The sequence below is a fragment of the Eleutherodactylus coqui genome, chromosome 8, assembly GCF_035609145.1.
Source record: "Eleutherodactylus coqui strain aEleCoq1 chromosome 8, aEleCoq1.hap1, whole genome shotgun sequence".
In the NCBI taxonomy this organism is placed as follows: Eukaryota; Metazoa; Chordata; class Amphibia; order Anura; family Eleutherodactylidae; genus Eleutherodactylus; species Eleutherodactylus coqui.
In genome coordinates, this window is record NC_089844.1 from 190,839,416 (window position 1) to 190,861,051 (window position 21,636).

At 44.4% G+C, this 21,636-nt stretch overlaps 1 protein-coding gene across 1 annotated transcript in view; it reads left to right on the forward strand.

Moving 5' to 3' along the window:
* The window catches only part of DNAH7 (dynein axonemal heavy chain 7), a 499,785-nt gene that overhangs the window by 229,342 nt on the left and 248,807 nt on the right, over positions 1-21,636 (forward strand). The window contains exons 25-29 of the mRNA XM_066577151.1: positions 3,569-3,671; positions 3,755-3,882; positions 12,369-12,581; positions 15,883-15,981; positions 18,283-18,531. Of these exons, the coding sequence (XP_066433248.1) occupies positions 3,569-3,671; positions 3,755-3,882; positions 12,369-12,581; positions 15,883-15,981; positions 18,283-18,531 (792 nt within the window). The remainder of the gene's footprint in view (positions 1-3,568; positions 3,672-3,754; positions 3,883-12,368; positions 12,582-15,882; positions 15,982-18,282; positions 18,532-21,636) is intronic.

The following is a 21,636-nucleotide window of genomic DNA, read 5'->3' on the forward strand; positions in this document are numbered from 1 at the left end:
TGGGTGGTACACAGACGTCCGTAAGTGCTTAATATTCAGCAGCTTACACAATTCCTTCATGACCTTTGACATAAAGGGGGTTCCTTGGTCCGTTAGGATCTCTTTAGGTATGCCCGTGCAGGAGAACATGTGAAGTAGTTCCTTTGCAATACCCTTGGATGACGTATTGCGTAAAGGAACGGCTTCGGGGTAACGGGTGGCGTAGTCTACAACCACCAATATATGTTGGTAACCCCGGGCAGACTTTACCAAAGGCCCAACTAGGTCCATAGCGATCCGCTCGAACGGCACCTCTATGATGGGCAAGGGCACTAAGGGGTTCCGGTAATGGGGCATAGGAGCTGTTATTTGACACCCTGGGCACGACTCACAGTACCGTTTTACATCACCATGTACCCCAGGCCAGAAAAAACGCTGAAGGGTGCGTTCCTTAGTCTTTTCGCTCCCGAGATGACCTCCCAGCACATGCTTGTGCGCCAGGTCTAAGACCATCCTACGATAGGACTGAGGTACACCAGCTGTTCCACAACCTCCCCACGGACCTTGTCAACCTGATACAACAATTCTTGGTTGACTGCAAGGTGTGGAAACACAGTATCAGCCCCTGGGAATTGAGGCTCCCCATTTATTACTTTAACATTTTCCCTAGCTTTTACTAAGGTGGGGTCTCGGAGCTGCTCAGTTCCGAAATTGGCACATGAGACCTCTAAGTCAGGCATAGCAACCACTTCGTCCTGTACCTCCGTCTCACCCGCTAGTACTGTTAAGGGAAAGTTATCCCCATTCTCTTGGGTCACCCCTACTGCTGGAACTGTACCCTCAGGGTCAAACGGTTCTGGACACACATCATACACATTTGCATTATCATGAACCTTATTTGCAGACGACCCTCGGTGTCGCCACAAGTCCCAAAATAGGGGAAAGTCTCTCCCGAGGATCACGGTGTGCATTAAGGATTTTACGACGCCCACCTCATGGGTGGCAAGTCCACACGGAGTATCAAGTCGTACAAGGGCAATAGGATACTCCTTGGTGTCCCCATGCACACAAACAACCCCCATGCGACGGCTGGTGAAGGTTGTGGGATCGACCAGGCTGGAGTGCACCAGCGTAACCAAGCTCCCTGAGTCCAGTAGAGCTGTCACCGCAAAGTCATTCACCTTTAGGTGACATAATGGTCGATCAGTCTCTGACGCAGTCTCTGCAGAACACACTGGCCGTGCGAACATCGACCTCCGCCGGGCAGAGTCACAGTCCATTGGTTCCACGGTAAGTGGACAGTTGGCAGCAAGATGCCCGGGCTCATGACAGCGCCAACATCGTATGGGGGCCCGGTCTCCTTGGGGTTCTACCCGGGACCCGAATGTCCATTTGGGGCTCCTCCTCTGCCCCAAACGATCCCCCTCTGAGCCGCCTCCCCTTGGGACACTTTTGACACCCCTTACATATGGAACAGTCTTACCAAGGGCTCCAGCCGACTTGCTGTTCCCGGGGTTGGAATGTCCAGGAGGCACGGCTTGCAGTAAGTCCTCCGTGGCTTTATACCTCTCCACGACGCTCACGAGTTGGTCCACGTCCTGGGGACCTACTTGTCCCACCCAGCGCTGGATTGCTGGATTGTATAAACTTATCCAGAACCACTTTCTGTACGATCTCTGCCGGGGACGACTCCTCCGGCTGCAGCCACTTTCTCACCAGGTGGAACAGGTCATACATCTGGGAGCGAGCTGGTAGGTCGTCCCTGAAAGTCCAGGCGTGTACGCGTCGGGCCCGCACATGGGTGTCCACGCCCAAGCGTGCCAGGATCTCACCTTTGAGCTTATTATAGTCCTTGGCATCCTGCTCACCGAGGTCAAAGTAGGCCTTTTGGGGTTCTCCCGTCAGGAAAGGCGCTACTACCTCAGCCCACTGAGGCGCCGGTAACTTCTCCCTCTCGGCCACTCTCTCAAAGACCGCGAGATAGGCCTCGATGTCATCGGTGGCCGTCATCTTTTGTAAGGCCGTCTGTACCGCGGTACGGGTGGTGGGGAGCGAACCAGACGACCTCTGCACACCTTGCGCCAGGAGAGCATTAGTCTCGGCCTGAGCTCTCATGGCCTCCTCATGGATCTTTTGCTGGGTCGCCGTCACTTGTTGCTGCTGGGCCAACGCTTGCTGTTGCTGCACGTTCATTTGTACCAGCTGCTTTATCAGTTCCTCCATCTTGGCAGTATCTGATGGCTGTGCCATTGCAGCTTTCACCCAGGACATGGGGGTTACAGCACTCTCCAGTCAATCTCTCTTGGGCAGTTGCCCTTAGCAACGGTTCTCCAGCTGCTGCAGCAAAATGTCCATTAATTGGTGTATGTCTCTTTAAGACCGCTGCCCGCATCCAAACACCATATGTGAGGGATTAGCGTTTAGGATCGGTAGCAACCTGGGCATAAGCAGTCAGAGACAGTGACACATAGGATAAAGTCTTTAGGCCAGGCTTTGCCTGGGTTTATTTCCAAGCAAACAAAAGCAAAATACAGGCCTTAACATCAGGCAAACATAACGTAACTCCTGCTCGTCTGAGCACTTACTATACATGTAGCGTCCCTGTCTACACACTGGTAACAAAATGGCTCCTGCACACAGCCAGCCAGAACTCTCAGACCTGCAGAGGTCTCAGCTCTCCTCCTGGCCCTGTAGGCCCAGGCTTTATATGGCCTGGTACCAGCCTCACCTGGTACGTGGGAGTGACCATCCCACCCTTCGCTTTGGTCACTCCAGGAAAAGCCGGCCCGGATTATGTGGCTTGGAGCCACTTACAGACTACAACGTGTTAGTGGCTTAATGCTACTAACACTATACTGCCGGCTTCCTCCACCGAGCCCAGGCTGCTCGGTGGCACGCATCTGCCCAAGCGCTCCCCAAGGCAGCATAGGAGAGCATCCTAGGCGACACATACCTGCCCTCCAGCACCTTGCCGGTCACCGTCTCACAATATATATATGTATGATTGTTGATGAAATGCTGAGAAAAACAGAAACTGTCCCGGTGCTGCGGGGGTTACCTGCCTACTCTTATCCTGGAGTGAACCCTCTCAGCTGAACTCACGGCTGCGCTAGGCAGTCAGTTCTGCCCTGCTGTTGGACGGATGCGTGCCGAACCAACCCCACTGACTATTATGCAGCCCATTCGGTTCCTGCGCCTGTCCGGCGTCTCGTGCGGGGTCTGTGCCGGAGTCTCTGATATGAATAGAGTCTAATTCTTGGCATTGTATATTTGCACATTCTTTATGACTAAAATCAGAAGCAGCCGTGATGAGAAGCTGGCGGGGATGTGGCCCCAGGCATCAGAAGTCCTGTATGGGGTGCTTCTCAGATTCCCATCACACTATATGGCATGGTGGGTGCTGTGGGATTTCTCTGCATGCCGCTTGTCCATACTGCGGTTGAGTAGATGGGCTACATCCCTCCGCCATCACAGTCATACATTGGTTGGAGCCCAAAAGGTCTTACTCGGGACTAAGGCTAAGGTTTTCCCTTAAGGCAATGGGCTGGGTGTATGTAGATCTAACGTGTCGTTCTTCCTCTCTTGCCAGGGGTTACTCTCCTGCGGGGCCTGGGCTTGCTTCGATGAGTTCAACAGAATAGATTTAGAAGTGCTGTCAGTGGTTGCACAGCAGATCCTTACAATACAAAGAGGTACGTCTTCATATACCTGATCATGTGCTTTCATCCCAGAAGTGCGGAGTATTATTATTACATAACGATTGATATATTTTCAGGTATCAATACAGGATCAAACCGTCTAGTATTTGAGGGGACGGAACTAAAACTGGACCCCACATGTGCAGTGTTTATTACCATGAATCCCGGCTACGCTGGGCGCTCGGAGCTCCCGGACAACCTGAAGGTATCACCTGGACTGGTCTTCACATTGTGCTTGTTTCATATCTAATGATTTTTATGGAAATGAAAGCTGTAATTACCGATTGTTGGAGTGGATTTCCTCCAGGTATTCAGAAATCTATAATGACCAGCTCCCCGCTGTCACACCTCAGGGGCCCATAGTGAGGACAATAGGTGCATGGAACCGTTCTCTATAACCGTTCCCTATAACCGTTCCCTATAACCGTTCCCTATAACCGTTCCCTATAACCGTTCCCTATAAGCGTTCCCTATAACCGTTCTCTATAACCGTTCTCTATAACCGTTCCCTATAACCGTTCCCTATAACCGTTCCCTATAACCGTTCCCTATAACCGTTCTCTATAACCGTTCTCTATAACCGCTATCTATAACCGCTACCTATAACCGCTACCTATAACTGCTACCTATAACCGCTACCTATAACCGCTACCTATAACCGTTCTCTATAACCGTTCTCTATAACCGCTCTCTATAACCGCTCTCTATAACCGTTCTCCATAACCGTTCTCCATAACCGTTCTCCATAACCGTTCTCCATAACCGTTCTCTATAACCGTTCTCTATAACCGTTCTCTATAACCGTTCTCTATAACAGTTCTCTATAACCATTCCCCTTAACTGCTCTCTATAACCCTTCTCTATAACCGTTCTCTATAACCGTTCTCTATAACAGTTCTCTATAACAGTTCTCTATAACTGCTCTCTATAACTGCTCTCTATAACTGCTCTCTATAACTGCTCTCTATAACTGCTCTCTATAACCGTTCTCTATAACCGTTCTCTATAACCGTTCTCTATAACCGTTCTCTATAACCGTTCTCTATAACCGCTCTCCATAACCGCTCTCCATAACCGCTCTCCATAACCGCTCTCCATAACCGCTCTCCATAACCGCTCTCCATAACCGCTCTCCATAACCGCTCTCCATAACCGTTCTCCATAACCGTTCTCCATAACCGTTCTCCATAACCGTTCTCCATAACCGTTCTCTATAACCCTTCTCTATAACCCTTCTCTATAACGGTTCTCTATAACCATTCCCCTTAACTGCTCTCTATAACTGTTCTCTATAACCATTCCACTTAACTGCTCTCTATAACCGCTACCTATAACCGTTCTCTATAACCGTTCTCTATAACCATTCTCCTTAACTGCTCTCTATAACCGCTCTCTATAACCGCTCTCTATAACCGTTACCTATAACCGTTACCTATAACCGCTACCTATAACCGCTACCTATAACCGCTACCTATAACCGTTCTCTATAACCGTTCTCTATAACCGTTCTCTATAGCTGCTCTCTATAACTGCTCTCTATAACTGCTCCCTATAACTGCTCTCTATAACCGCTCTCTATAACCGCTCTCTATAACCGCTCTCTATAACCGCTCTCTATAACCGTTCTCTATAACCGTTCTCTATAACCGTTCTCTATAACCGTTCTCTATAACCGCTCTCCATAACCGCTCTCCATAACCGCTCTCCATAACCGCTCTCCATAACCGCTCTCCATAACCGCTCTCCATAACCGCTTTCCATAACCGCTCTCCATAACCGTTCTCTATAACCGTTCTCTATAACCGTTCTCTATAACCGTTCTCTATAACCGTTCTCTATAACCGTTCTCTATAACCGCTCTCTATAACCGCTCTCTATAACCGCTCTCTATAACCGTTCTCTAAAACCGTTCTCTAAAACCGTTCTCTATAACCGTTCTCTATAACCGTTCTCTATAACCGTTCTCCTTAACCGCTCTCTTTAACCGTTCTCTATAACAGTTCTCTATAACCGTTCTCTATAACCGTTCTCTATAACCGTTCTCTAACCGTTCTCTAACCGTTCTCTCTAACCGTTCTCTCTAACCGTTCTCTCTAACCGTTCTCTCTAACCGTTCTCTATAACCGTTCTCTATAACCGTTCTCTAAAACCGTTCTCTAAAACCGTTCTCTAAAACCGTTCTCTAAAACCGTTCTCCTTAACTGCTCTCTATAGCCGTTCTCTATAACCGTTCTCTATAACCGTTCTCTATAACCGTTCTCTATAACAGTTCTCTATAACAGTTCTCTATAACAGTTCTCTATAACAGTTCTCTATAACAATTCTCTATAACAGTTCTCTATAACAGTTCTCTATAACAGTTCTCTATAACCGTTCTCTATAACCGTTCTCTATAACCGCTCTCTATAACCGCTCTCTATAACCGCTCTCTATAACCGCTCTCTATAACCGCTCTCTATAACCATTCTCTATAACCGTTCTCTATAACCGCTCTCTATAACCGCTCTCTATAACCGTTCTCTATAACCGTTCTCTATAACCGTTCTCTATAACCGTTCTCTATAACCTTTCCCTATAATCGTTCTCTATAACGGTTCTCTATAACCATTCCCCTTAACTGCTCTCTATAACCGTTCTCTATAACCGTTCTCTATAACCGTTCTCTATAACCGTTCTCTATAACCGTTCTCTATAACCGTTCTCTATAACCGTTCTCTATAACCGTTCTCTATAACAGTTCTCTATAACAGTTCTCTATAACAGTTCTCTATAACAGTTCTCTATAACAGTTCTCTATAACAGTTCTCTATAACAGTTCTCTATAACAGTTCTCTATAACAGTTCTCTATAACAGTTCTCTATAACTGTTCTCTATAACCGTTCTCTATAACCGTTCTCTATAACCGTTCTCTATAACCGTTCTCTATAACTGTTCTCTATAACCGTTCTCTATAACCGTACTCTATAACCGTTCTCTATAACCGTTCTCTATAACCGTTCTCTATAACCGTTCTCTAAAACCGTTCTCTATAACCGTTCTCTATAACCGTTCTCCTTAACTGCTCTCTCTAACCGTTCTCTCTAACCGTTCTCTCTAACCGTTCTCTAACCGTTCTCTAACCGTTCTCTATAACTGTTCTCTATAACCGTTCTCTATAACCGTTCTCTATAACCGTTCTCTATAACCGTTCTCTATAACCGTTCTCTATAACCGCTCTCTATAACCGCTCTCTATAACCGCTCTCTGTAACCGCTCTCTGTAACCGCTCTCTATAACCGTTCTCTATAACCGTTCTCTATAACGGTTCTCTATAACCATTCCCCTTAACTGCTCTCTATAACCGTTCTCTATAACTGTTCTCTATAACTGTTCTCTATAACCGTTCTCTATAACCGTTCTCTATAACCGTTCTCTATAACAGCTCTCTATAACAGCTCTCTATAACAGCTCTCTATAACAGCTCTCTATAACAGCTCTCTATAACAGCTCTCTATAACAGCTCTCTATAACAGTTCTCTATAACAGTTCTCTATAACTGTTCTCTATAACTGTTCTCTATAACAGCTCTCTATAACAGCTCTCTATAACAGTTCTCTATAACAGTTCTCTATAACAGTTCTCTATAACAGTTCTCTATAACAGTTCTCTATAACTGTTCTCTATAACTGTTCTCTATAACTGTTCTCTATAACCGTTCTCTATAACCGTTCTCTATAACCGTTCTCTATAACCGTTCTCTATAACCGTTCTCTATAACCGTTCTCTATAACCGTTCTCTATAACCGTTCTCCATAACCGTTCTCCATAACCGTTTTCCATAACCGTTTTCTATAACCGTTCTCTATAACCGTTCTCTATAACCGTTCTCTATAACGGTTCTCTATAACCGTTCTCTATAACCGTTCTCTATAACCTTTCCCTATAATCGTTCTCTATAACGGTTCTTCATAACCATTCCCCTTAACTGCTCTCTATAACCGTTCTCTATAACCGTTCTCTATAACCGTTCTCTATAACAGTTCTCTATAACAGTTCTCTATAACAGTTCTCTATAACAGTTCTCTATAACAGTTCTCTATAACAGTTCTCTATAACAGTTCTCTATAACAGTTCTCTATAACCGTTCTCTATAACCGTTCTCTATAACCGTACTCTATAACCGTTCTCTAAAACCGTTCTCTATAACCGTTCTCTATAACCGTTCTCCTTAACTGCTCTCTATAACCGTTCTCTCTAACCGTTCTCTCTAACCGTTCTCTAACCGTTCTCTATAACTGTTCTCTATAACTGTTCTCTATAACTGTTCTCTATAACCGTTCTCTATAACCGTTCTCTATAACCGTTCTCTATAACCGTTCTCTATAACCGTTCTCTATAACCGTTCTCTATAACCGTTCTCTATAACCGTTCTCTATAACCGTTCTCTATAACCATTCCCCTTAACTGCTCTCTATAACCGTTCTCTATAACTGTTCTCTATAACTGTTCTCTATAACCGTTCTCTATAACCGTTCTCTATAACCGTTCTCTATAACCGTTCTCTATAACCGTTCTCTATAACAGCTCTCTATAACAGTTCTCTATAACAGTTCTCTATAACAGTTCTCTATAACTGTTCTCTATAACCGTTCTCTATAACCGTTCTCTATAACCGTTCTCTATAACTGTTCTCTATAACTGTTCTCTATAACTGTTCTCTATAACCGTTCTCTATAACCGTTCTCTATAACCGTTCTCTATAACCGTTCTCTATAACCATTGTCTATAACCGTTCTCCATAACCGTTTTCTATAACCGTTCTCTATAACCGTTCTCTATAACCGTTCTCTATAACCGTTCTCTATAACCGTTCTCCTTAACTGCTCTCTATAACCGTTCTCTATAACCGTTCTCTATAACCGTTCTCTATAACCGTTCTCTATAACCGTTCTCTATAACCATTGTCTATAACCGTTCTCCATAACCGTTCTCCATAACCGTTTTCTATAACCGTTTTCTATAACCGTTCTCTATAACCGTTCTCTATAACCGTTCTCTATAACCGTTCTCTATAACCGTTCTCTATAACCGTTCTCTATAACCATTGTCTATAACCATTGTCTATAACCGTTCTCCATAACCGTTTTCTATAACCGTTTTCTATAACCGTTTTCTATAACCGTTCTCTATAACCGTTCTCTATAACCGTTCTCTATAACCGTTCTCTATAACCGTTCTCTATAACCGTTCTCTATAACCGTTCTCTATAACCGTTCTCTATAACCATTGTCTATAACCGTTCTCCATAACCGTTTTCTATAACCGTTTTCTATAACCGTTTTCTATAACCGTTCTCTATAACCGTTCTCTATAACCGTTCTCTATAACCGTTCTCTATAACCGTTCTCCTTAACTGCTCTCTATAACCGTTCTCTATAACCGTTCTCTATAACCGTTCTCTATAACCGTTCTCTATAACCGTTCTCCTTAACTGCTCTCTATAACCGTTCTCTATAACCGTTCTCTATAACCGTTCTCTATAACCGTTCTCTATAACCGTTCTCTATAACCATTGTCTATAACCGTTCTCCATAACCGTTCTCCATAACCGTTTTCTATAACCGTTTTCTATAACCGTTCTCTATAACCGTTCTCTATAACCGTTCTCTATAACCGTTCTCTATAACCGTTCTCTATAACCGTTCTCTATAACCGTTCTCTATAACCATTGTCTATAACCGTTCTCCATAACCGTTTTCTATAACCGTTTTCTATAACCGTTTTCTATAACCGTTCTCTATAACCGTTCTCTATAACCGTTCTCTATAACCGTTCTCTATAACCGTTCTCTATAACCGTTCTCTATAACCGTTCTCTATAACCATTGTCTATAACCGTTCTCCATAACCATTTTCTATAACCGTTTTCTATAACCGTTTTCTATAACCGTTCTCTATAACCGTTCTCTATAACCGTTCTCTATAACCGTTCTCTATAACCGTTCTCTATAACCGTTCTCCTTAACTGCTCTCTATAACCGTTCTCTATAACCGTTCTCTATAACCGTTCTCTATAACCGTTCTCTATAACCGTTCTCTATAACCATTGTCTATAACCGTTCTCCATAACCGTTTTCTATAACCGTTTTCTATAACCGTTCTCTATAACCGTTCTCTATAACCGTTCTCTATAACCGTTCTCTATAACCGTTCTCTATAACCGCTCTCTATAACCGCTCTCTATAACCGCTCTCTATAACCGCTCTCTGTAACCGCTCTCTGTAACCGCTCTCTATAACCGTTCTCTATAACCGTTCTCTATAACGGTTCTTTATAACCGTTCTCTATAACCGTTCTCTATAACCATTGTCTATAACCGTTCTCCTTACCGTTTTCTATAACCGTTTTCTATAACCGTTCTCTATAACCGTTCTCTATAACCGTTCTCTATAACCGTTCTCTATAACCGTTCTCTATAACCGTTCTCCTTAACCGCTCTCTATAACCGTTCTCTATAACCGTTCTCTATAACCGTTCTCTATAACCGTTCTCTATAACCGTTCTCTATAACCATTGTCTATAACCGTTCTCCATAACCGTTTTCTATAACCGTTTTCTATAACCGTTTTCTATAACCGTTCTCTATAACCGTTCTCTATAACCGCTCTCTATAACCGCTCTCTATAACCGCTCTCTATAACCGCTCTCTGTAACCGCTCTCTATAACCGTTCTCTATAACCGTTCTCTATAACGGTTCTTTATAACCATTCCCCTTAACTGCTCTCTATAACCGTTCTCTATAACTGTTCTCTATAACCGTTCTCTATAACCGTTCTCTATAACCGTTCTCTATAACAGCTCTCTATAACAGTTCTCTATAACAGTTCTCTATAACAGTTCTCTATAACAGTTCTCTATAACAGTTCTCTATAACTGTTCTCTATAACTGTTCTCTATAACTGTTCTCTATAACCGTTCTCTATAACCGTTCTCTATAACCGTTCTCCTTAACTGCTCTCTATAACTGTTCTCTATAACTGTTCTCTATAACCGTTCTCTGTAACCGTTCTCTGTAACCCTTCTCTGTAACCCTTCTCTGTAACCCTTCTCTGTAACCCTTCTCTGTAACCCTTCTCTGTAACCCTTCTCTGTAACCCTTCTCTGTAACCCTTCTCTGTAACCCTTCTCTATAACCCTTCTCTATAACCCTTACCTATAACCCTTACCCATAACCGTTCTCTATACCCCTTCTCCAGCACTCCAACATATGGTTTGGATTAAAAAATAGTTTATTGCATCAAGATAAAAACAATCTGGAGGGATGAAACATAAAAACAAGAGGGGCCCCTTAAGCATTTTGAGACAACTTATCGCTTACTCATAGCAAAGATCCAAGCTTGTTACAGCCGATCCTCTCTGTTCACACACCCCAACCCTTTCCCATCCACATGATACATATTGACCTATGTTCACATTGCTTTATGTAACTAATGTCGTTTCATAGTTTTTCAGTCTACTTGGACTATACCGGGCCGGTATAACAAAATATACCTTAAAAAAAGCACACGAGACAGAAGAAACGTGAATAATAAGATAACAGAATAATAGAGTGGTGATTGCTTGGAGGGTGAATCCCTAATTAGTCCACAGATAAAGGCGTTGGACTGTAGTGGTCTCTATATTATGATGAGTTCAGAGCCCCGGGGCCCCCACTATCTCTGCATCACATCTGCCATAAACCCCTCAGAGATATTGAGGCCTGTCTTCAGGCTATCAGAGATGTTCATTAATGTGTATCCCCACACTCCTGTGTCTATGGGATTGGACATTGCCTTCTAAAACAACCTTTCGAAATCCCTCACAAAGAGCAGCCCTGATGACTATAACCCCTCGTCTATCAGATAGTTGGCCATATAATACTGAGAGGATTTGCCCAGCGATAACTGACGGAAGTTAGAGGAAATAGAGCGACTGATCAGCTGATCACAGGGATGGCTTCTGTTTCCAAAAAAGGGCCTTTGTGCCGTGAGGAAACCCCTATAGAAAATAAAAAGGCCTCGTTGCCCATATAAACTTTACAGGATAATAGGTTGAACTGGATGGACGTACTGGTGGAGCCAATGTTAGTTCGGCATTTGACATGCTAGGATGATTTCACTACAGTGCTGTAAATGGAGTTATTACGAGGCGCAGTCACTTTATAGGGAACCTGTCACCGGGTTCATTCAGCCTGAACCAAGGCGGCATGAGCCCAGAAGAGATAGGCACAGGTCCGCATGTAGATGTTATCAATGGCTGCCGCGTTTCAGAATAAACACGTTATTCTTTGACTCGGAATGCAGCTCAAGACTGTGTGGCGAACACTCCATCCAGTCACCGCCTCGCTAGTGATCCCAAAGGGGACAGGAAACCCTCGCTTTTAAGATCAACGGGGATCTCAGCGGTGAGACCCCACCGATAGCAAGTTATCCCCTTTCCTGTGAACAGGGGATAATCTGAAATTCTGTTACAACCCCTTTAATGTAGCGTGGAAACCGAGCCTAGGAGAAGCAATGTCGTTGTTTGTTGTGTCACGTGTGATACTGATATCAGCCATTGATACTACCTTTGTGTCTGTGCATCTATAGCGCCCCCTAGCAGCCATCGTAAGCTGTACTGTACTTTACATCGTCAAACATGTAATCAAAGTCCTAATTCCGTGTTTTGAACAGGCTCTTTTCAGGACCGTTGCCATGATGGTACCCGATTATGCCATGATTGCTGAGATAGTCCTATATTCCTGCGGCTTTGTAACAGCCCGACCATTATCGGTGAAAATCGTGGCGACGTATCGTCTATGTTCTGAGCAGCTGTCTTCCCAGCATCACTATGACTACGGAATGAGAGCTGTTAAATCAGTCCTGACGGCAGCGGGAAATCTAAAGGTACAGATACGTGTGGATAGGTTTGTTCTGCATACCTCATACTATACAGATATAAGATGCATACAGGTAAGTAGTAGACAATTGCTGACCTCTGCAAGCGCCTCAGCGTGATGCAGACAACTCCAAGGTTAGTCATCGGTCCCGAGGGCCAATAATATATTAGTATGGCACTCTTTCCAAAGATCTCAGGATATTCCGTCCGCTATTTAGTGAAAGCAAAAATAAAGAGGCACATAGTAAGATACACGGCGGCTCATTAATGACATCGCAGCACCCAAAATGTCGACAAGTGAACAAAAGAAGCTACTGAAGTGCATGATGATTGTGAATATGTAGTCGACCACATAGATGGAGATTTACTGACTATTACAGAATACGTAGGCAGAAAAGTTACATGTGTTTTGAGATTTTTTTTCCTCCTGCCCCGATCCCGTTAGTTTTTCAAACCACCATTATGTATAATTTATGCCACAAACCATTGTAAACCATGCCTGAAATGTAACCTGGTCAGGACCGAGCGTACATTTCTGTAAAGGCGCATGAAGGTGCTGGGGATGCGTTGATTGCAAGAACAAGCGAGCGCCTCTTCATGTATCAGCACACCGTGCACTGGGGGAAATCTTACTAAAGGCCCATTTAGACACCACGATTATTGCTCAAAATTCGCTCAAAAGCCATCTTTTGAGTGATAACGTTGTATCTAAATGTGCCCATGTTTCAGTTGTCTGCCAAACGATGGTTCTCAGTTCAGCTTGAAATCCATGGTTCAGCAGAACAGCTGATAAGAAAGACCGCACGCTGTGCTCTGCCCGGGAAGCGCTGATAACAGCTGATTGCATTGTCTGAGCTGTTCTCAGCTGTCAGCCCCGCGCGCAGAACAAAAGGAATTTATTCAGAGAACAGTGAATGATCCTCTGAATAAATTCAGCTCCGGCTCACATGCTGCTAATTGGTACTAATAGGCATTAGTACCAATTAGCAGATTCTGCAAAATGATCGCTCAAAAGCTATCTTTCGAGCGATCATCTGTGTCTAAATGGACTTTAAGCCTGGTGCAGGAAATCCTGAGCTTAGTAGAGTTCCCCATTGTTTGTAAATGAATGGAGCTTTAATTTCCTTAAAGGGCTACTTCCTGTGATTTTCTTTTTAATGAATTATGTAACTAGACCCTCAGTATATATATATAACTCAGCTAGTATTACCTTGATTAGTTATTCCTTTCCACAGTCGTGACCAAACCTTTTGAGATTGACACAAATTTTGGTTTTCACGGTTTTCCGCTTCAGTGTTTTTAGATCCTTTAGTCAGATGTTTCTATGGTTACTGAAGTATAATTTTAAGTATTTCACGAGTTTTTTAACTTTTATTGACAAATATGTCATGTTTAGGCAATGACTCACAATTTACAGTGCTGACCCTCCAAGACGTCTGCACTTCGCCCTGGCATGCTGGATATCAACTTCTTGGCTAAATCCTGACTAATGGAGTTTATCACAATTTCTGTGCTTTTGTTTGTCCACCCACGTTCTGAGAATTGACTAGTGGTTCTCAACAGGACTGAGATCTGGGGAGTTTCCTGACATTAGACCCAAATTTTTTAATGTTTTGTAAACCGAGCCACTTAGCAATCACTTCTGCCTTTTGACACGGTGCTCCATCATGCTGAAAAAAGCATTGTTCAGCACAAACTACACCTGGATGGTTGTGAGAATTTTCTCCTGGATGGTTGTGAGAAGTTGCTCCTGGATAGTTGTGAGAAGTTGCTCCTGGATGGTTGTGAGAAGTTGCTCCTGGATGGTTGTGAGAAGTTGCTCCTGGATGGTTGTGAGAAGTTTCTCTCAGATGGTTGGGAGAAGTTGCTCCTGGATGGTTGGGAGAAGTTGTTCCTGGGTGGTTGGGAGAAGTTGCTCCTGGATGGTTGGGAGAAATTGCTCCTGGATGGTTGGGAGAAGTTGTTCCTGGATGGTTGGGAGAAGTTGCTCCTGGATGGTTGTGAGAAGTTGCTCCTGGATGGTTGGGAGAAGTTGCTCCTGGATGGTTGTGAGAAGTTGCTCCTGGATGGTTGTGAGAAGTTGCTCTCAGATGGTTGGGAGAAGTTGTTCCTGGATGGTTGGGAGAAGATGTTCCTGGATGGTTGGGAGAAGTTGCTCCTGGATGGTTGGGAGAAGTTGCTCCTGGATGGTTGGGAGAAGTTTCTCTCGGACGGTTTGGAGACGTTGCTCCCGGACGGTTTGGAGACGTTGCTCCCGGACGGTTTGGAGACGTTGCTCCCGGACGGTTTGGAGACGTTGCTCCCGGACGGTTTGGAGACGTTGCTCCCGGACGGTTTGGAGACGTTGCTGTTGGAGGAGGTTTATATCCTGGTTTTTATTGATGGCTGTGTTCTTAGGCTGTGAGTGAACCTACTCCCTTGGATGAAAAGCAACCCCACAGAAAATAGCCCTCCTGCAATCCTGGCACTACACTCTTGGGAGGAGTCAGTAGCCCCTTGCACCCTGTCTGGCGACATTGTGTCTTCCCGTGTGCAGTGTTTCAACTTTATTCTGCCCTGTTATTTAGTCCTTCTATGCATTTTGTGTCAGAGAAATGGTGTTCTTCCTGCAACAGACAGTAGTTTGGGTCATGTGATCTCATGCTGACCACCTGAGATTTACTTTCTCTATGTATTGTCCAGGAGTCACTACTTCAGTCACCAGGACCTTCTGCATGATGCAGTTATATGGACTGTACCACACAGACTCTTCAGTGCTGCTGATGACTAGAGGCTCCTTATTACATGGTTATAATAACAGAGATCACCGCACATCCTCCTGACTGTATGCTTAGAATCTGTAGCTTATTTAGGTGAATATAGAAGGTCCTCTCAGCAGACAGAAATGGTATTGTTCTAGCTGGTCATATGATGCTGCGCTGATGCATCATGGGATTGCCAGCACAACATAGAGGATGAGAAAGCAGGGAGAAATTTACAAATCAAGATGGTGCCTGATAAGTATCAGACAGGGTGCTGCACTGCATGGAAGTGGCTGTAATATACATAGGACACATGCAGAGTGTGACAGGCAATCAGCTGAGAGGTGCAGGGATGGAAAACGTGTTCTCGCTGAAGTGGCCCTTTAAACTAGTCCACAAGTTTCTGGGAATATTTTAGTCCTAAACATCCCCTTTTAGGGATTAAACTGATTTGACGGTTATTAGAAGTAATGTGGAGTATATACTTAGATAATCATTCCTCTTTCTGTCTCTCACATTCAGCCTCAGTGTAACAGTCTGTGCATTAAATGTTATTCATGTTTTACAGCTTAAATACCCAAATGAAAATGAAGAGATTTTGCTCCTTAGATCCATAATTGATGTAAATCTGCCTAAGTTCTTGTCCCACGATCTTCCTCTCTTTGAGGTAAGACTTGTAAAATGTTACATTGTGTTTATGTTTACAAACGTTAGGATTCTGTCATCGGTAGAACAACGGGCTGTATGAAACTGATGACAAAGACGCCCGTTCACCTCATGAGTGCTAAGCTCCAAGTCACGGGGTGGGCCGCTGGAATTGCTCCATACTGCCGAACTTGAGTGTAATATAGATATATGCGGCCGGCATACCACCGGCCTGGCCGTAATTTTTTTTTTTTTTAACGGCCCTATTACAGGCCGGTATTTTCAGTGCCTGCACTGCCCCCTAGCACCAGTTAACTCTCCTCCGGCAGCATATTAGCCTATTACTCCCCACTTCTACACGAGCCAACCTAAACAACCAATCACCGTGAACCAGGCATCCCAAATAACCAATAACCGGGAATGAGTAAATCCAAACAACCAATCAGGTTGCGAATGGTGTGCATTTGGGGAGTAATAAAGATATATGCCCTCCCCGGCAGGGGAAACACAGACCTGCAGAGCCGACAGCTTCCAGGGCCTCCGATGATGTCATGTTATGTGATACCCTGTGTGGGAGGAGTCAGGGATCACATGACCACGGGGGCTAAGTAAATGTAGGACTGCAGCGGTGGTAGGACTTTGTAGCTGTGTGCGTGCGTCAGGAAGAATGCAGTGGAGCTGTGTGTGTGTGTGTCAGGATGAATGTAGTTGAGCTGTGTGTGTGTGTGTGTGTGTGTGTGTGTGTGTGAAGCTGTAGGGTTTTGGATGGATGGATTGAGTGATGGAGTTGTGTGTGTGTGATGTGTGTGGGGGACAGGATGGATGTAGCAGAGCTGTGTGTGTGTGATGTGTGGGGATCAGGGTGGATGTAGCGGAGCTGTGTGAGTGCGTGTGTCAGGATGAATGTAGTGGAGCTGTGTGTGTGTGTAAGAATGCAGTGGAGCTGTGTGTGTGTCAGGATGAATGTAGTGGAGCTGTGTGTGTGTTGGAGCTGTGGAGTTCTGGATGGATTGATTGAGTGAGTGGAGTTGTGTGTGTGTGATGTGTGTGGGTCAGGATGGATGTAGTAGAGTGTGTGTGATTTGTGGGGATCAGGATGGATATAGCGGAGCTGTGTGTGATGTCTGGGGGTCAGGATTGATGTAGTGGAGCTGTGTGTGATGTGTGAGGGGGTCAGGATAGATGTAGTGGAGCTGTGTGTGTGTGATGTGTGTGGGGATCAGGATGGATGTAGCGGAGCTTTGTGTGATGTCTGGGGGTCAGGAGGGATGTAGTGGAGCTGTGTGTGATGTGTGTGGGGGTCAGAATGGATGTACTGGAGCTGTGTGTGTGATGTGTGTGGAGGTCAGGATTGATGTAGTGGAGCTATGTGTGTGATGTGTGAGGGGGTCAGGATTGATGTAGCGGAGCTGTGTGTGTGATGTCTGGGGATCAGGATGGATATAGCGGAGCTGTTTGTGTGATGTGTGTGGGGGTCAGGATGGATGTAGCGGAGCTGTGTGTGTGATGTCTGGGGATCAGGATGGCTGTAGTGGAGTTGTATGTATGTGATGTGGGGGTCAGGATGGATGTCCGGCCGGTGCTGCAGTGACAGTGGCGGGACCCGAGGATGAGAGCGGAGGAGCAGTACATGCGGCACGAGGTATGTACCATGTATTGCATGTAATCTTGTATGTTTAGGTGGCATACGTTATACCAGCTGTACATATAATTACGTACAGGACACATCCAGGTTATATCAGTATCACTATATACAGGGGAGGTATATCTCCTGTATACAGTGATATGGACCATGCTGAAGTAACCTGGGTATCTCATGTATATAATTATATATGTGTAGATTGTATGCGATGCGAGCATCTGCAGCGTGTTCTCGCGAGTAGATGACATGTGAATCACACTAAACATCTAGTCGCGAGAACACGCTGGACGGGATCCCACACATGTGCACAAATGCTGGACGGGATCCAGGAGATAAAGGGGGGGGAATGCTGTGATAAGCCACACCCCCAAGGCACGCCCCCGACACACCTCTTTTTTTTTTTACCATGACCGGTATTTTTTTGTGACAAAGGTGGCAACCCTAGTTACTATAGACATAGTGATTGGGCAGGAAGAACATTCTGCACACGGCCCACTGTATAGCTGAAGTGCACTTTATGGAAGAGGTGAAAGAATGTATTCGGGACTCCGGTTGCGGAGATATGTTCATGTCGGCGTGCCTATACACGGCATCATCTGTTTGTCCAAGGGCTTGTGAAGAAGCCATGTGTAATAAATATGTGAGTCTTTGATGATGAATACATCTTACTTTTGTCTTTAGGGCATAACATCTGATCTGTTTCCTGGTGTAAGACTCCCTACAGCCGATTATAAGATATTCATGGATGCAATACAAGAAAACTGTCAGCGGATGAATCTGCAGATGACCCACTTCTTTGCAGAAAAAATTTTGCAGATATATGAAATGATGATCGTGCGCCACGGCTTTATGATTGTTGGAGAACCGTTCGGTGGCAAGACTTCAGCCTACCGAGTCCTTGCGGCGGCGCTCAATGACATTTGTGAAAAGGTATTGCCAGAACACCACAATTACCCCCAATACTGTGTCCACTTGGCCAGCTGGGGGGGTTTGTATGTAATCCCTCAGTGCTGTACTGGATGCTGTGTAGCATAGACAAGGCCGGAGTGGAACCCATTGTTTTACGTCGGGTTGCTACTAGAGAGATAAGCCGGACGGCAGCACCGTATAGTTTGATGGTTCTTCCTCAAAATGCCAATTCACCCGACAACCGGGATGCATAAAGTGGCAAAGGGTCAGCCGATGAGTGAGCAAACACTTGTTCGTTGGCTGATCCGCTATGTGAACAGGACAAACGCTTGCTGCTCAGCCGGACGTTTCACTGTGTGAACAGGCAGATGAACAGCCGACCCGTAGGAATAAGAAGACAGCAATGAAATGAGCTTGATCAGCGTGCGTCGATCGGTGCGCGTTGCATCATGCCCAAATCTTGGCCTGTGTAAGAATGCCATGGATCAATAGTTGCAGAGGACTGATGGAGGAAGGTTTTGTAACTGCTGCTCAGGACTCAAACCTTCAGAAGGATACATTATGACATAATATAGATCTAGAAGTATATATGTATTCAGGCAGTATATAGTAGAATTGTACACTTACACCAAGCCACAGAACATGGATTCCCCATGTTGGGAAGTTGCTGAACGTTCACCAGTCAAGCCAAGAAAATAGGAGATGATATTGTGTTTAGTAACGTGGATCTACAAAGCCTCTCACCGATAACACTTCACGAGCTACAACTCTGGCTGACATATATGTTAAAGATTACACTTTGTATTAAAGGGGATGTCAGGCTATTTCTAATGATGATGTACCCTCAGGATAGGTCATTAATAGATGATCAGCAAGGCTTCACTGCTCAGGACCCTTTCCGATCAGCTGATTCCTGGCATCAGAGTCAGTATGGACGACGCTGGTAGCTGATCGCGGCTGGTTGGTATTGCATTGAAATAATTAAGGGCTGTGCCAACCAGGGCTAGCGCAGTATGGCCAACATGTTCCACTTCCTGCGATGTACTGATAGTGTTGCAGGAATCAGCAGACTGGTGGGGATTCCAAGCGCCAGACCCTTGATAATCGTCTATTGATGACCTCTTGGGGATAGATCGTCAGTAGAAAATAAAAAATACCCGAAGTCCTAGACACCCCTTTAATCTCCACTGAGTGTAGATTTTACTCTCGCTATATAATCTGGGTATTTGCCCTGGTCATATGATCTGGGTATTTGCCTGGTCATATGATCTGGGTATTTGCTCTGGTCATATAATCTGGCTATTTGCTCTGGTCATATAATCTGGCTGTTTGCTCTGGTCATATAATCTGGCTATTTGCTCTTGTCATATAATCTGGCTATTTGCCCTGGTCATATAATCTGGCTATTTGCCCTGGTTATATAATCTGGCTATTTGCTCTGGTCATATAATCTGGCTATTTGCCGTGGTCATATAATCTGGGTATTTGCTCCGGTTGTATGATCTGGCTGTTTGCTCTGGTCATATGATCTGGCTATTTGCCCTGGTTATATAATCTGGCTATTTGCTCTGGTCATATAATCTGGCTATTTGCCGTGGTCATATAATCTGGGTATTTGCTCCGGTTGTATGATCTGGCTGTTTGCTCTGGTCATATGATCCGGGTATTTGCTCTGGTCATACAATCTGGCTGTTTGCTCTGGTCATATAATCTGGCTGTTTGCTCTGGTCATATAATCTGGCTATTTGCCCTGGTCATATAATCTGGGTATTTGCTCTGGTCATATAATATGGCTATTTGCTCTGGTCATATAATCTGGGTATTTGCTCTGGTTATATAATCTGACTATTTGCTCTGGTTATATAACCTGGCTATTTGCTCTGGTCATATAATCTGGCTATTTGCTCTGGTCATATAATCTGGCTATTTGCCCTGGTCATATAATCTGGCTATTTGCCGTGGTCATATAATCTGGGTATTTGCTCCGGTTGTATAATCTGGTTGTTTGCTCTGGTCATATGATCTGGCTATTTGCCCTGGTCATATAATCTGGCTGTTTGCTCTGGTCATATAATCTGGCTATTTGCCCTGGTCATATATTCGGGCTGTTTGCTCTGGTCATATAATATGGCTATTTGCTCTGGTCATATAATCTGGGTATTTGCTCTGGTTATATAATCTGACTATTTGCTCTGGTTATATAACCTGGCTATTTGCTCTGGTCATATAATCTGGCTATTTGCTCTGGTCACATAATCTGGCTATTTGCTCTGGTCATATAATCTGGCTGTTTGCTCTCATCATATGATCTGAATATTTGCTCTGGTCATATAATCTGGTTGTTTGCTCATGTCATATAATCTGGCTGTTTACTTGCGTCATATAATCTGGCTGTTTGCTCTCGTCATATGATCTGGATATTTGCTCTGGTTATATAATCTCGGTATTTGCTCTCGTCATATGATCTGGGTATTTCCTCTGGCCATATAATCTGGGTATTTGCTCTGGTTATATAATCTGTCTGTTTGCTCTCGTCATATAATCTGGCTATTTGCTCTGGTCATATAATCTGGCTATTTGCTCTGGTCATATAATCTGGGTATTTGCTCTGGTCATATAATCTGGCTATTTGCTCTGGCCATATAATCTCGGTATTTGCTCTCATCATATAATCTGGGTACTTGCTCTGGTCATATAATATGGGTAATTGCTCGGGTCATATAATATGGGTATTTGCTTTGGTCATATAATATGGCTGTTTGCTCTGGTCATATAATCTGGGTATTTGCTCTGGTTATATAATATGGCTGTTTGCTCTGGTCATATAATCTGGGTATTTGCTCTGGTCATATAATCTGGGTATTTGCTCTGGTCATATAATCTGGGTTTTTTTCTCTGGTCATATAATATGGCTGTTTGCTCTGGTCATATAATCTGGGTATTTGCTCTGGTCATATAATCTGGGTATTTGCTCTGGTCATATAATCTGGGTATTTGCTCTGGTCATATAATATGGCTGTTTGCTCTGGTCATATAATATGGGTATTTGCTCTGGTCATATAATATGGGTACTTGCTTTTCTCATATTGTATAATATGGCTGTTTGCTCTGGTCATATAATCTAGG